This window comes from Clupea harengus, chromosome 3 (assembly GCF_900700415.2).
Source record: "Clupea harengus chromosome 3, Ch_v2.0.2, whole genome shotgun sequence".
NCBI classification, from domain to species: domain Eukaryota; kingdom Metazoa; phylum Chordata; class Actinopteri; order Clupeiformes; family Clupeidae; genus Clupea; species Clupea harengus.
Window position 1 is genome coordinate 32,243,290 of NC_045154.1, and position 13,918 is coordinate 32,257,207.

General features: G+C 43.0%; 1 protein-coding gene across 7 annotated transcripts in view; it reads right to left on the reverse strand.

Moving 5' to 3' along the window:
* The window catches only part of LOC105904770 (MOB kinase activator 2-like), a 51,092-nt gene that overhangs the window by 5,047 nt on the left and 32,127 nt on the right, over positions 1-13,918 (reverse strand). The window contains exons 1-2 of one of the 7 annotated variants that reach the window (XM_031565440.2): positions 4,533-4,739; positions 2,168-2,221 (exon numbers count right to left, since the gene is read on the reverse strand). The exons of 3 other annotated variants lie outside the window; for them this stretch is intronic. In XM_031565440.2, the coding sequence (XP_031421300.1) occupies positions 2,168-2,221; positions 4,533-4,585 (107 nt within the window). In that variant the 5' untranslated portion in view covers positions 4,586-4,739. Of the gene's footprint in view, positions 1-2,167; positions 2,222-3,342; positions 3,550-4,532; positions 4,740-8,733; positions 9,255-13,918 lie in introns of those variants that run through there. 3 more of the 7 variants (XM_031565439.2, XM_012832701.3, XM_031565441.2) reach the window with 3 other exon arrangements.

Consider the following 13,918-nt stretch of genomic DNA (forward strand, 5'->3'; position numbering starts at 1 on the left):
CTTCTTCAGCTGTGCCAGAAAGGGGAGTTGAGAAAAGTGCTGTGCCAACAGATTTGGATGAGGTCTGCCCACAGAGGTTACAGGGTTCGCCTGAGGACAACGGACTTTGTTTGCTCCCAAGGGGGTTTATTGTGTAATGAATCAAGAATCTCATTTCCGCTGCAATCTCCTCTGCTTACTTCTTCTCTCCACACCCTTACTGTCCATACAATACCAGCCCCTTCACACATACACCACACCACACCACACCACACCACACCACACCACCCCACCCCTAATCCCCTCACTTTCTTGGCTCACTTCTCTTCCCTCTCCACCCCCGTCCCTCCATTCCCGCCGGCTCCCAACGTCAGGAAGCAGCCTTATCTTCACACCCAAAAGGCCATAAACACTCTTAGCGGCAGCCAACAGCACAAAGAGCTGCTCCACTGTGACCTGCCCTAATGTTTCATCTTTCACGCTGGAAACTGGCAAGGCCAAGAACTCTGCAGAGACCAAAAAAAAGCACGCAACTAATCACCATAGGCAACTCTCAGGTCCATGGAAATGATTTACATGACGTAAAACAACAGTATGGAAGCCTACGGTGATTAGTTGTTCACACCAAACACATATAGGCTTAATTATGTTCCTCGTCTTATCACTAATACAACAGAACTGTATAGCCAAGTTGGGCTGTGGCAGTGAAGAGATGAGATCTTTAGGAAGGTGAGGAGAGGATAGGAGGATAGGAGAAGAGAGGAGAGGAGAAGAGAGGAGAGGAGAGGGCAGGGCAGGACAGGGAACAGCACCTTGACCCTGTGGTTTCCTTGTGTGAAAGGAAAAGTGTGACAGCTGTCAGGCCCAGCTGGTGGAACCATGAAAGAGAAGCTGTAGCCCCACAGACAGAGCGAGAGAGAGATACCAAGTGTGTGTGTGTGTGTGTGTGTGTGTGTGTGTGTGTGTGTGTGTGTGTGTGTGTGTGTGTATGTCAGAACTGCCAAATGCTGACTGCCCAGCACAGCTGAGGGGACAAAGCCGTTAGTCTGCAGGAGCACGACTGAGAATCTGAATGAACTAAAACAAAGAGATTCAGGAGCAGCTGTTTGCAGGATGCCACATAACAGTGCATTTCATCAGGATCAATGGGAGCAAATGGTGGCTGAGTGCAGTCAGCAAAAGTGTGACCAGAGTTATGCAGAATCATCCTCCGACATGTAATAGAGCTCGAGGTCAAGACTGTGTACTGCAGCAGATATGCTAAGTCACTGCGATTCTCACCAAGCCCGGTAACCAACTCTGTTTTCTACAATACTGCCAGCTCCAATAAACACATACTTGGCAGCAGAATTCCCCTCTGGAGCGCCCAATGTTCACTTCCCAAAAAACATTACAATCTCTTTCATTTTTTCCCCCTTGTGGCTGTCTGTTAAATCCACAGACATGGATGGTTTTAGTCAGAGCTCACGGCCCTCTGGCCAGGTCTTTAGGCAGCAATGCCTTTTATGGCAAAGAGATCTCTGCAAAGTTAGGGAGAGTGCTGAGGGTGTTAGTGTGGGGGACAGGGAGGTCTGCTGGCAGCAGGGAAGTTTTCTTTATCCTAAAATAAACCGGTCAATGGCTTGAGAATTTGACTTTTTTTTCACCATTTACGAAACATGGGCTTCCTGGAAAATTACTAAATTGCAGAACTTTTTTTCACTGGGAGTACGGCTAAATAAAACAATTCCAATTACGGCATTGGCATGACACTTAAAAAGTAATAATAAATATGGCCGGAGTGGCAATGATTGGGATCCAAACAAACTACATACAACCCAATTTTAAATGTCGATTGAACCTTCACAGTGGAAATTACAATCTGCTGAAATTTCATTGGCTGCAGCCATATTGATTACGTTATCAAAGCAATATTTAGAGAAAAGTTAGAACCATTGTACCAAATTTGAACTTAGAACTATCTGAAAATTTGTCATTTTTAGTTAGTCTCCTAGTGATCTATTTGTACCAAACATGGGAATCATTTATAGAATTCCGTAAAGACCAAATATGTAAGGTTTAGTTAAAATTAGACAAGCATCCTTCAAATGTGAGACATCTAGTGTACTTAGACTTTTGGATTTTGGTAAAAAAAATTGTTTGGATCGTAAAATCGAAACAGATTGACATATTGAAATGTCTTTAATACCTTAAGATCTGTGATGTCTGAAGATAATCCTTGGAGCGATTGGCCCAGTTGTTTCTGACGAGATGACAAAGAGATGAGCATATCTTGAGATGTTTTTGAGATAATTGGGAAACTGTAAACTTGATTATTACATCGCCACCTTGACGTCAATGTGTGTCATTTTATGTGCCCGAGTACTGGGTGAAATTTGCAATCCACCAGCCTATTTTGGTGTTTCTAAGACTTACAGTTTTTGCTACTCGGAAAATAATGATCAGAATAAAAGCAAAAGGGTTCCTGCAGGTTCGATGCTTGGACCCCTAATAATAATAATCATGGAGTTTGTATGCATCCAAAACATGGCTCAGAGTTTGGCTTCTGGCATGTCTCTTTGCCAATATAATCTGTTATAGTCCCTTCAGAAGAACTCGAGGGTCTATGAGTAGAGTTAGAAAGTGGCCTACACCTGCTTTACCAGCAGGTTACCATCTACTGGAACATGACGTACTTGTTGTTTTATAGATGGATATAAAATGTTATGGAGTAAGCTGGAGACCAAAGGCCACTTGACTGATTTTTCCCCTGTGTGAAAGTAGCTTGTATCTAAAGGCTTCAGAAAATGAAGTAAGAAATAATAAAGTAATGGAAAGCTCCATAAGTAGCTGTGCCTTTGAGCTTTGCTCTACAGTTTCCATATCGTATAACATCGAGAGATGCTCAGTTCCGTGTGTTAGGGGTATCGCTCATCACAAAAACACCACAGATCTTTGGAGAGTATACTGTACTGATTGCTAGGTCTGTGGGTGAATCTTACCAACACAAGTCTATTTATTTCATACTGTTGCAGTTCATGGGCATCATTTTGGCACCCAGTAATCAGACACAAATAAATTCATCTCACATCAAAAAGTTTGATCAGTCTTCGTCAATCTCACACCAATAAGCCTTGAAAGTTTGCAACCTTGGAAACCTAACTCAGCTAGCTTGTAATAAATTACACTGTCCAATGTATATTAAGCATGTCGCCAACAACATTTTAATAGATTACACATGTATATGGCCTGAAAACACAAGCTGTATTTCAGCAAAATTGATTTTTTTTTTTATTCTTTGGTTATGTTCGCGTTCATCTCCGATGTCACAATAAATAAAACTACGCAGTCATATTTGTGTAAAATCTTGTGATATTACTCTACCTTTCCGGTCTAGGTTTTTCTTCTGCTTCTGCCGTTGTATTTGCCGTTTCCATATCCTTTTGCTAATATTGCAACAGTCTTGCACAAACTGGCCTAATGAAGAGAAGGGGAGGAATCGGACTGTTGCCATATGGTAGCGATTACGCCAATCTGTAACCTGAGGAATTACATCGACGCAAACAAGATGGGTTCAGTCTTACCACATGCCTCCCCCTCTTTTTTCTGAAAGAGGCAATCTCTTTTGCTCCAATAAAAAGGGTGAGGTGCCATCTACTGGAACATGACACACTTGTGGATTTATAGATGGATGTCAAATGTTATGGAGTAATTGGACTTTCCCCTATGTGAAAGTGGCTTCTAAAGGCTTCAGAAAATGAAGTAAGAAAAAAAGAATAAAAGTAATGGAAAGCTCCATATGTAGCTGATACAGTACCAGTCAAAAGTTTGGACACACCTTCTCATTTTTTGTGGTTTAAATGTCTTCAGTATTAATCTACAATGTAGAAAATAATAAAAGTAAAGAAAACACTTACAAAAAATGAGAAGGTGTGTCCAAACTTTTGACTGGTACTGTAGTTTGAGCTTTGCTCTTCAGTTTCCATATCGTATAACATCGAGAGATGTTCAGTTCCGTGTGTTACCGTGTGAGATGCTCAGTTCCGTGTGTTACCGTGTGAGATGCTCAGTTCCGTGTGTTACCGTGAGAGATGCTCAGTTCCGTGTGTTAGGGGTATCGCTCATCACAAAAACACCACAGATCTTTGGAGAGTATACTGTACTGATTGCTAGGTCTGTGGGTGAATCTTACCAACACAAGTCTATTTATTTCATACTGTTGCAGTTCATGGGCATCATTTTGGCACCCAGTAATCAGACACAAATAAATTCATCTCACATCAAAAAGTTTGATCAGTCTTCGTCAATCTCACACCAATAAGCCTTGAAAGTTTGCAACCTTGGAAACCTAACTCAGCTAGCTTGTAATAAATTACACTGTCCAATGTATATTAAGCATGTCGCCAACAACATTTTAATAGATTACACATGTATATGGCCTGAAAACACAAGCTGTATTTCAGCAAAATTGATTTTTTTTTTTATTCTTTGGTTATGTTCGCGTTCATCTCCGATGTCACAATAAATAAAACTACGCAGTCATATTTGTGTAAAATCTTGTGATATTACGCTACCTTTCCGGTCTAGGTTTTTCTTCTGCTTCTGCCGTTGTATTTGCCGTTTCCATATCCTTTTGCTAATATTGCAACAGTCTTGCACAAACTGGCCTAATGAAGAGAAGGGGAGGAATCGGACTGTTGCCATATGGTAGCGATTACGCCAATCTGTAACCTGAGGAATTACATCGACGCAAACAAGATGGGTTCAGTCTTACCACATGCCTCCCCCTCTTTTTTCTGAAAGAGGCAATCTCTTTTGCTCCAATAAAAAGGGTGAGGTGCCATCTACTGGAACATGACACACTTGTGGATTTATAGATGGATGTCAAATGTTATGGAGTAATTGGACTTTCCCCTATGTGAAAGTGGCTTCTAAAGGCTTCAGAAAATGAAGTAAGAAAAAAAGAATAAAAGTAATGGAAAGCTCCATATGTAGCTGATACAGTACCAGTCAAAAGTTTGGACACACCTTCTCATTTTTTGTGGTTTAAATGTCTTCAGTATTAATCTACAATGTAGAAAATAATAAAAGTAAAGAAAACACTTACAAAAAATGAGAAGGTGTGTCCAAACTTTTGACTGGTACTGTAGTTTGAGCTTTGCTCTTCAGTTTCCATATCGTATAACATCGAGAGATGTTCAGTTCCGTGTGTTACCGTGTGAGATGCTCAGTTCCGTGTGTTACCGTGTGAGATGCTCAGTTCCGTGTGTTACCGTGAGAGATGCTCAGTTCCGTGTGTTAGGGGTATCGCTCATCACAAAAACACCACAGATCTTTGGAGAGTATACTGTACTGATTGCTAGGTCTGTGGGTGAATTTTACCAACACAAGTCTATTTATTTTATACTGTTGCAGTTCATGGGCATCATTTTGGCACCCAGTAATCAGACACAAAATAAAGGACCAAAGATAGCCTAAGCTATTCATCAAGAGGTTAGTTATAGTCAAGAGGGTACAGAGCAGGAAGTATAGGTGGGGAAGGCCAGAGAAGGAAATCCAACTGAAAGGGTGCGTTCTGAGGAACCTTATCTCTTGAATCGTCAGAGTAACAGATAATTATGTTGTGTGCTTTATCCTTAAAAGGAACAAATTCAACCAATCTTCTTGTTTTACTAGATATGAAGAGGACACAAAACTATACTACTTCTACCAGAAAAGAATGCAACCATAGCCAACACCTGCTGAGTTGTAGCTAATTTCAGCTCAAGGTTAGAGCCAAACCCGAATGTCTAACACCTACATGATACAATAGTCAATAGTAAAGAAAGGCACAAAAAAATCACTTTAATTGCACCTCACAATAGCCTAATTAGGCCATTTAAAGTAACATTATGCAACAACTTGCCCTTAAAATAGTAGCTTAAAATCATTTTGGTGGTACACTGCCTTGTAATATGGAGAATGGCATCTGTGTAACTTTGGGATACAGGGTGCGAGACCTCTCACGAGATCTACGTAATGCTTTATGGCACCACCTCACACAACAACTAGACCTGTGTGTTAGCTATAAGAGGAAGCTAGCGCAGTATTCTCAACTAGACCCGTGTGTTAGCTATAAGAGGAAGCTAGCGCAGTATTCTCAACTAGACCCATGTGTTAGCTATAAGAGGAAGCTAGCGCAGTATTCTCAACTAGACCCGTGTGTTAGCTAGAAGAGGAAGCTAGCGCAGTATTCTCTGTATGGACATCATGACAGAGGAGACAAAGAAACCGATGAAGACGGAGGATATGAATAGAAAAAGAGAAAGTAACCGAGCAAGACACTGAACAAGTAACCAAGCAAGTCAGATGCCCAGCTGGCCGTCTTTCTGTTAGACTAGTCAGTATTAACTTATTAGCTGTCTTGCTATGTCTTGTGTTGCACTTGCTTTATGTTTGGCTGTGTTAGGAAAGTTGTCGACTTGCTAGTTTTTATCATAAACATCCCTGTCAATGTTATTTACAAAATCATTTGATGTAGGCTGTAACCTTATTGGTGTCATCTCTGCCTCACAGAGATTTGAAGTTTTTTAAGATGCTCAAATCATTGACCTGTCCTGTCTCAGGCTAGCGTCCAAATAAATTCATCTCACATCAAAAAGTTTGATCAGTCTTCGTCAATCTCACACCAATAAGCCTTGAAAGTTTGCAACCTTGGAAACCTAACTTAGCTAGCTTGTAATAAATGACACTGTCCAATGTATATACAGCATGTCGCCAACAGTATTTTAATAGATTACACATACTCCACATTCAAACGCTTAGGAAACAAATGTATATGGCCTGAAAACGCAAGCAGTATTTCAGCCCAATTAAAATGCCATTATTTTTTTTTTTATTATTTGGTTATGTTTGCGTTCATCTCCGATGTCACAATAAATAAAACTATGGCGTCATATTTGTGTAAAATCTTGTGATATTAGTCTACCTTGTCAGACTACATGCTTCTTTGGCTTCTGCCGTTGCCATTTCCATATCCTTCTGCTTGTCAACAAATACACGTGTTCCACTGTCTATTAGGGGGTCTCAAAGCGAGAATTGTATTTTCAACAGTGGTGTAAAAGTGAGCTACACTCCGCAACTTTAGGGGGAGCTCAGTTGCAAAAAATACCAATTCTCCTGGAATGGTGCTTTAAAATGGGAGAGGGTATTCTCTGTTTGGACCATCTGAAAGCAGTTACTTTTGTAGGATTTAATTGATCACACCACTGATGTGATGCACCTTTGTGACACTTTAACTCTTTACCGCCACTGCTGGTCTGGAGTACATCATCGTTTGCCAAATGAGAATAATACAAAAGCTGAGGTATGGTTTTAGTTCATTCCATGTGTTACATACCACAATCTTGCCAAAACAATAAAATGTTTTTATTTAATAAGATGACCTCATGTTCTGGGCTAAAACATGAGCATTCTGATACATTCTTTGTCTGAAATCTGAATCTACCAGTGTAGTCGGGAAAAATCTAACACAAGTTTCCCTAAATTACCTCGGTTGTTCTATGAACAGCAGATAAATAATAATGTTACATGGTCAAAACCTGTGCTTGCCCCCTTAACTCCGAGACGTATAGGCTAAACCCTTACTAGAGCAGGGGTGAGAAAAGACCCCATTCACCATCGCATCCCCTGAAGCAGAGTGGGCCACCACAGTGTCTGTCGACTGGATGCTAATCAGCATCACAACAGAGGACAGGTTGGTGAAATGATTCAGTTCAGACCGGTATTCACCAAGTGCCGGGGCTTTAAAGCTGACGGCTGCTCTCCTACCCCCCACCTGTGACCCCTTTGCCTTCTGCTTTGAATGTGTAATGAATGTTTAACCCCATCACCACCACCTTCACTCCCCAGCAACGTGATGTCTGGTCACCTGCAGCAGGAATATAGTCACGGAGGTTTCATTTCCTTAGCACTAAAGCTTCTGTAAAATGAGAGAATTCGAGAGGAGCTTCTTTTGTGCTGAGTGGTGGCATTTCATGGCATAACGTTCTATTGAACGACAGCCAGACAGCATGTCCATCCATCACCAAGACCGGTGCCGTGGGGTAACTGCCACTGAGGTGTTCGCATAGCTGGCAGGTTGTTGACATTAGCACCGGGGGGGGGGAATTAACGAGACCGTCCTGCCACGGAAACCTAGCGAGGAACCAGCGTCAGAGCGCACGGGATCAAATATCTCAAAAGGAAAAACACTTAATGAGACGTAATGGAGCGATGTAAGTTGATCAACAGATTTTACTTATAGTGACGAGACAAATTAGTAGAATTACGTAGCCAACATACATTTATATAGATAATATTAGTATCTAGTAATACAGTAATACTATATCTAGCGCACCGCTACTGAATCTCGAAATAATATTTTGAACGCCCAGGCAAAGCTTGCGTGGCAGTGGGAAGACGGGACGCACGCCTTTTGTAATCCCAAATTATTACAGTGTCTCCCAACTGTTAAAACAAGACAGAACCCGACGATCATCGCTCCATTGCCACGATGAAAGACCGAAATTGTAATAAAGGTGCCATTACGTGACGTTTTCCATCTTCCATTACGTGAAATAGAGAGGTAATAACCTGCTTAGGGAAACAACTCTGCCAAAGCCAGACGTCCTCGTGTGGAAAGTTCCACCTCCGTAATATAAACTCTACAGCACATGCTGCTCGGAGACACGGAACATGAATGATAGCATGAAAGATGCCACGAATGATGACATGCTACATCAGAAGATAACATACCTTAGAACTTTTCCTACAGTTTTAAAAACCATCTTGCAACTTAATCCGTTTTTCGGGGTCCTCTGAGCGTGCATATCCGTGTTCACTCCAGCTCTCGTACAGTAATCATCAAGCTGAGAGGGTAAATTGAAGGCTTCAAACTTTTAAATGCGTTGATAGAACAAAAAGGACGGAATACAATTTGAATTTATCAGAAGTTCTCCCTTGTCTGTCGGTCGTTCGGGTTGCCTTTCAACTACTTCTATCGCAGGAACCTCATACTGTTGCATTGGCCACTAACTCCGCCACTCGCACCACCTTCGGCCTATCAGAAGATGGCAGAGGCGGAGTGAAAGCAAAATCTTCAATCAAACGTTTCCTAATGTTTCTGCAGCTTGTTCTACACGTAAGATACGTCTATGGATGTATTTTATGGGCTAACGAAAAAAATAAAAACATAGAAGCCAACATCTAATCATAGACCTAAACACTCACAATTTAAGCACATTTCACTTCTTGAGAATGCCATCTTAATATATGATCCTTGTAGATTACTATTATTTTAGTATAATTAAGAAACACAATGCATCTAGATAGAAAAAAGAACCACTCTCACATCCTGACAATGATCTGGCTTTTTTTTTTTTTTTACATAGTTTTAAATCACGCAGCTATTCACATTCAGCTGCTTTAGCTTCGTCTCGTGAGCATGTCGGGGCAACTGAAACAACATTCCTCTCCCTCGACCATGAACTTCGCCTCCAGCAGAACCACCACCAAGCAAGGATTCCCTGTTGCAGGTGAGTGGAAACCAGAGAGGCAGACTGAACTTGTCATTGGTCTAGAAACAGGCTGGAGGCTGCTGCTTGTAGGTGTGGAGATCAAGTTCTCTACAGAGTGAGTGAATGACTGCCTGCTTTCCAATGAGCGCCGTCAGGTCTAGGCAGCTGGTAGTTCACCACCCTCAACCAGATCCAGCCAACCTGCGCTGGAAATGGTGAGAGAGAAGAGGTGGGGGTGGGGGTGGGGGGGGGGGGGGGGGGGTGATAATCCTACGCTTCCTCTCACTGGGTGAAACAGGGGGTTGGGGTTGAGGGTAGGGAATGGTGAGGGTGTGTTGAGGGCTAGGATCCCCTCTGTGAGAGCTAAATTTAACCCAGACCAGACCCCTGTGTTCTCGTCCAACAGAACGCAGGAGTTTTACGCGAGTGTGACGCAAGTTGAAGCACGTGGCGCGAGGTAGCCGAGTAATGTTAGTTGGCCATATGGAGCCAATTCAGCCCACTGTGTAAGGTTGCACTTCCACTGCTGCTGCACATAAAGCTTTCAGCTCTAGGCCTGACAGCCATCCACCTACCTAATGCCAGATGCGTCTGGAATCTCTCGCTTTCTCACACACACACACACACACACACACACACACACACACACACGTCACGTGTTCACACAGCAAACATACAGTATTATTCAGCAGAGTTGGTCTTCAACGTACTACTAGACTTGATGATGACTTTTAAGGGTGCACTAATTAGAATTTAACAAAACTGGAATAGAGTATCCTAACCATTTTGGAGGACAGATGTCAGATGTCGATGAATTTTAAGCCAATGCCCTTTTCAAACTACGACAAAAAGAGGCTACTTTCACACTGATGAGAAAAGGCAAAATCTCGGTCATTGGACACTGATTGCTTTGGAAAGGTATGTTCAGGCTTCACCCTGCAGGTATATCATGGCTGATAAAGCATATAAGAGGTCTTCATGCTTTATGAAGCTCTACAGCTAGGAACACCCTTCAGTTCCTGTTTTAAACAGCATTCCAGGCTCAACGGTCACAAATCCACCTTGCTGATCTGATCTCCCAGGGATGTTGGTGTTGGTTCTGAGTGTGTGGAATTACTGAGCTAAAGGAATATCATATCAGCATGCAAATCTCAAAACGCAGAGGCAAGGCCTTTTTAGTAGAAAAAAAGACTAACGTTAGGTTTCATATTCATGACGTCCACAGAAAATATGACATGGGCTGTGGCGACACACCCTCTAACCGCCTGACATGTCTCGTCCGTGGCTCACACACACACACACACACACACACACACACACACACACACACACACACACACACACATTATATCATAACCAGCTCCACAGTCCCCAGTCTTGCTGAGCAGCATCTCATTCTACCCGAATCACCACAAGCACAGAGCGACCCACGCGCTGCCCGCATCACGTGTCCTCTGTGATCCGCAACAGTGAGTGTTCTAGAAGGGGCTTTCAGAGTCGCACACAAATCAACTGCCTTTCCTGCCCTTGTGAAAGATGAACATGTCCGGTGATTCTTCAACCATGACGGAATTGGGTACGAGTGTCCTGCAGCCATTGGTTGCTCCCTGTACCTGGGGGTCAACCATCCCAGGCAGGGCCACTCATAAATGGAAGAATTTGGAGGGGGGAAAAAAAGAAAAGGGAGAACATTTGAAGGGCTGTCCAACAACAATGATGTCAACACCTTGTGATCATTGTTCCACTGATTCGTCATCTTCATGAGTCCTGTGTTGAGCTATGTGGACAATCTTCCTGAAGCACCGAAGATGCTGTGACACTGGAAAAATGCAAAGCAAAAAACATGCACAACAAGCATTGCTTTTATTTCCCTGAACGTCAGTGACCTTTTCTGAAAGCACATTTTCAACCTGATATGAAGTAGACACTGACAAATGATCCTAGCTGCTGGATCATTCATTATTTCCAAACTTTCGCTTCCTGGTGTTAGGAGTAAGTAAGCACACGTGTCTGACAGTATGACAAAAAAAAAATGAAGAGTACTTTGAGTTGGTTAAGACTATTTAGCTTTCTTGTACAGAACAGAGCAGAGCATTAAAAAAATACTGCGTGCCATCTGACTGAACTGGTTGGGGAGGAAAGGCCAGTGGGCATTCCCCTGCTATAAGACAAAGCAAACTACAGAAATTCCAACAGGCAACGGCCGTCTCATCGGCTGCAGACAAACCTGAAGCCCAACGACAGAGAAGGCCTGCCTGTGAGATCAGTTACTGCTTAACTGGCTGGACATGGATCTCAGCGACAATATCAGGAGGACCACGAGTTCTCATTCTGAAATGGAGTACTTACTAGGACACATCCACTTCATTTCAGGGGTCTCAGCAAAGTCAGGGGGTACACGCCTGTCGACTCTACTGTGAATCCTAACTACGACTAAGCAACAGTGAACCCAGTAAGTAAAAAGTGTGCTAATTGGGCTTAATTTCCTATCGGCAAAGAGTGACCCAAAAATCAATCTTCAGTAGTTTGGGTGGGATTAGCACTCCACATCAATGTCAGACAGACCAAGCAGTCTCAACTCTGATCTGGTGCAATCAACCATTCATATTTGACAACAACTAGGTTTCCTTGTCGGACTATTTTCTGAAGGTCTTCTGCATACTCTCCATCATACCCATAACTAGCACATTATCAAATTAGCTCGGTTAAAGGGAAGTTCTCTCTTTATCTCACTCCACCTCTCCTTTCTCTCCTTCGGCCTGCTGGACGAGAGACACTGTTAGTGCAGGCCCCTCCACCATGCCCTGCATTCCTGAAGGGAAGGGCTGCCTGTACCAACATGCTCAACTCCATCACATGAGAGAGAGAGAGAGAGATGAGAGAGAGAGAGAGAGAGAGAGAGAGAGAGAGAGAGAGGTGAGAGAGAGAGCGAGAGAGGTGAGAAGGAGTGAGTGAGAGTGAGAGAGAGGTGAGAAGGAGTGAGTGAGAAAGAGAGAGAGGAGAGAGGGGAAAGAGTGAGAGAGGGGTGAGAAGGAGTGAGTGAGAGGTGAGAGAGAGAGAGAGAGGTGAGAAGGAGTGAGAGTGAGAGAGAGAGATGCTCCAAAGAAAAAGGGAGAAGCCCGAGTGCGACAGAGAAAGGGAGTGGGAATCTTGTCCAGGCATGCCACAATGGGCCGAGCTGAACTCCCAGCATTCCAGAACTTCTATGATGGTAGTGTGTGGATGGAGATCACCCTAGGGCACAGTTCCCCCCAACACACACACACACACACTCTGTCTCATGCAGAGGAACACCTGCACAGGTCCTCAGGCCAGAAACAGCAACGTGATCCAAAGCCCCCCCACACACACACACACCACACACACACACACACACACACACACACACACACACACACACACACACACACACACACACCTGTAACCACACTTTTATGCACTGTTCCAGTCCTTACTGTCTCCACACAGCTCCCCGAGACTGATAACTCCATTACTCATCCATCCTTTAGGCCTATAATCATGACACATTCGAGTGATGCAACGCAATAAAAACAGTGGCACCCACAGTGGCACGCAGTTGATTCAAGCAATTCCAAACAGAGAAAGAGCTTTAATAATACCTGGAGGGCAGAATAAGTGTTGACTATAAAATCAAGAGACCTAACAGCATAGATATTCAGACCATCACAATACCTCTTTTTTTAGATCTGCTCAGTGTATTCTCTTATCTGAAATGGTAGCAATGTCAACCTCAGAAATGAGCTCTTGACCCTAGTGACACCAGTGCCTTTCTTCACAAGGGCTACACAAACAGACATAGCAAAGTTGGGTCATGTTCAATCCAAGGAGGCAATGCTCATGCTCCAAAACTAATCTGTAACTTTTAGGACATGGGAGACCTTTTGAAGAGAAGCTGGATTACATAGAAGAAGCTTGGTAAAATATTGAGATGCCATGAAGTTTGTCTTGTTATTTAGCTTAGATAATACATTCGAAGAGGCTTTGAAGTTTTGGGAAAAACAGGTCTACCACTTTGTCGTTTTGTTGATTTACATAAATCACCATTATGCTGATGTTCATTGTGTATTAATGCAATGCCATGTCTGTCTTGGAGCTAAAACATCCTGGAACACAAAAGTTATGGGTTCAGATAATACAAGAACAGAAGGCACTGTTAAAACTCTCAGTGTGATGATCTATGTTAGATATCTCAACATTGGCTGAGGACAAGAGGCACTGCAGTGCTGAGAGAGAGCTCCCCCATCAGGCTCAAAGTGCAACTGCACCATCCAGATGAGGTCACTGGACTCAGGTGTGGGTTGAACAGAAGTCTGCAGTAGTTCTATTTAGTTCTGACACTGGGTTAAATGGACCAGGATTGAGCACTAGAGTGGATGTTTAATTCTCAGGGGACAGAAGAAGAC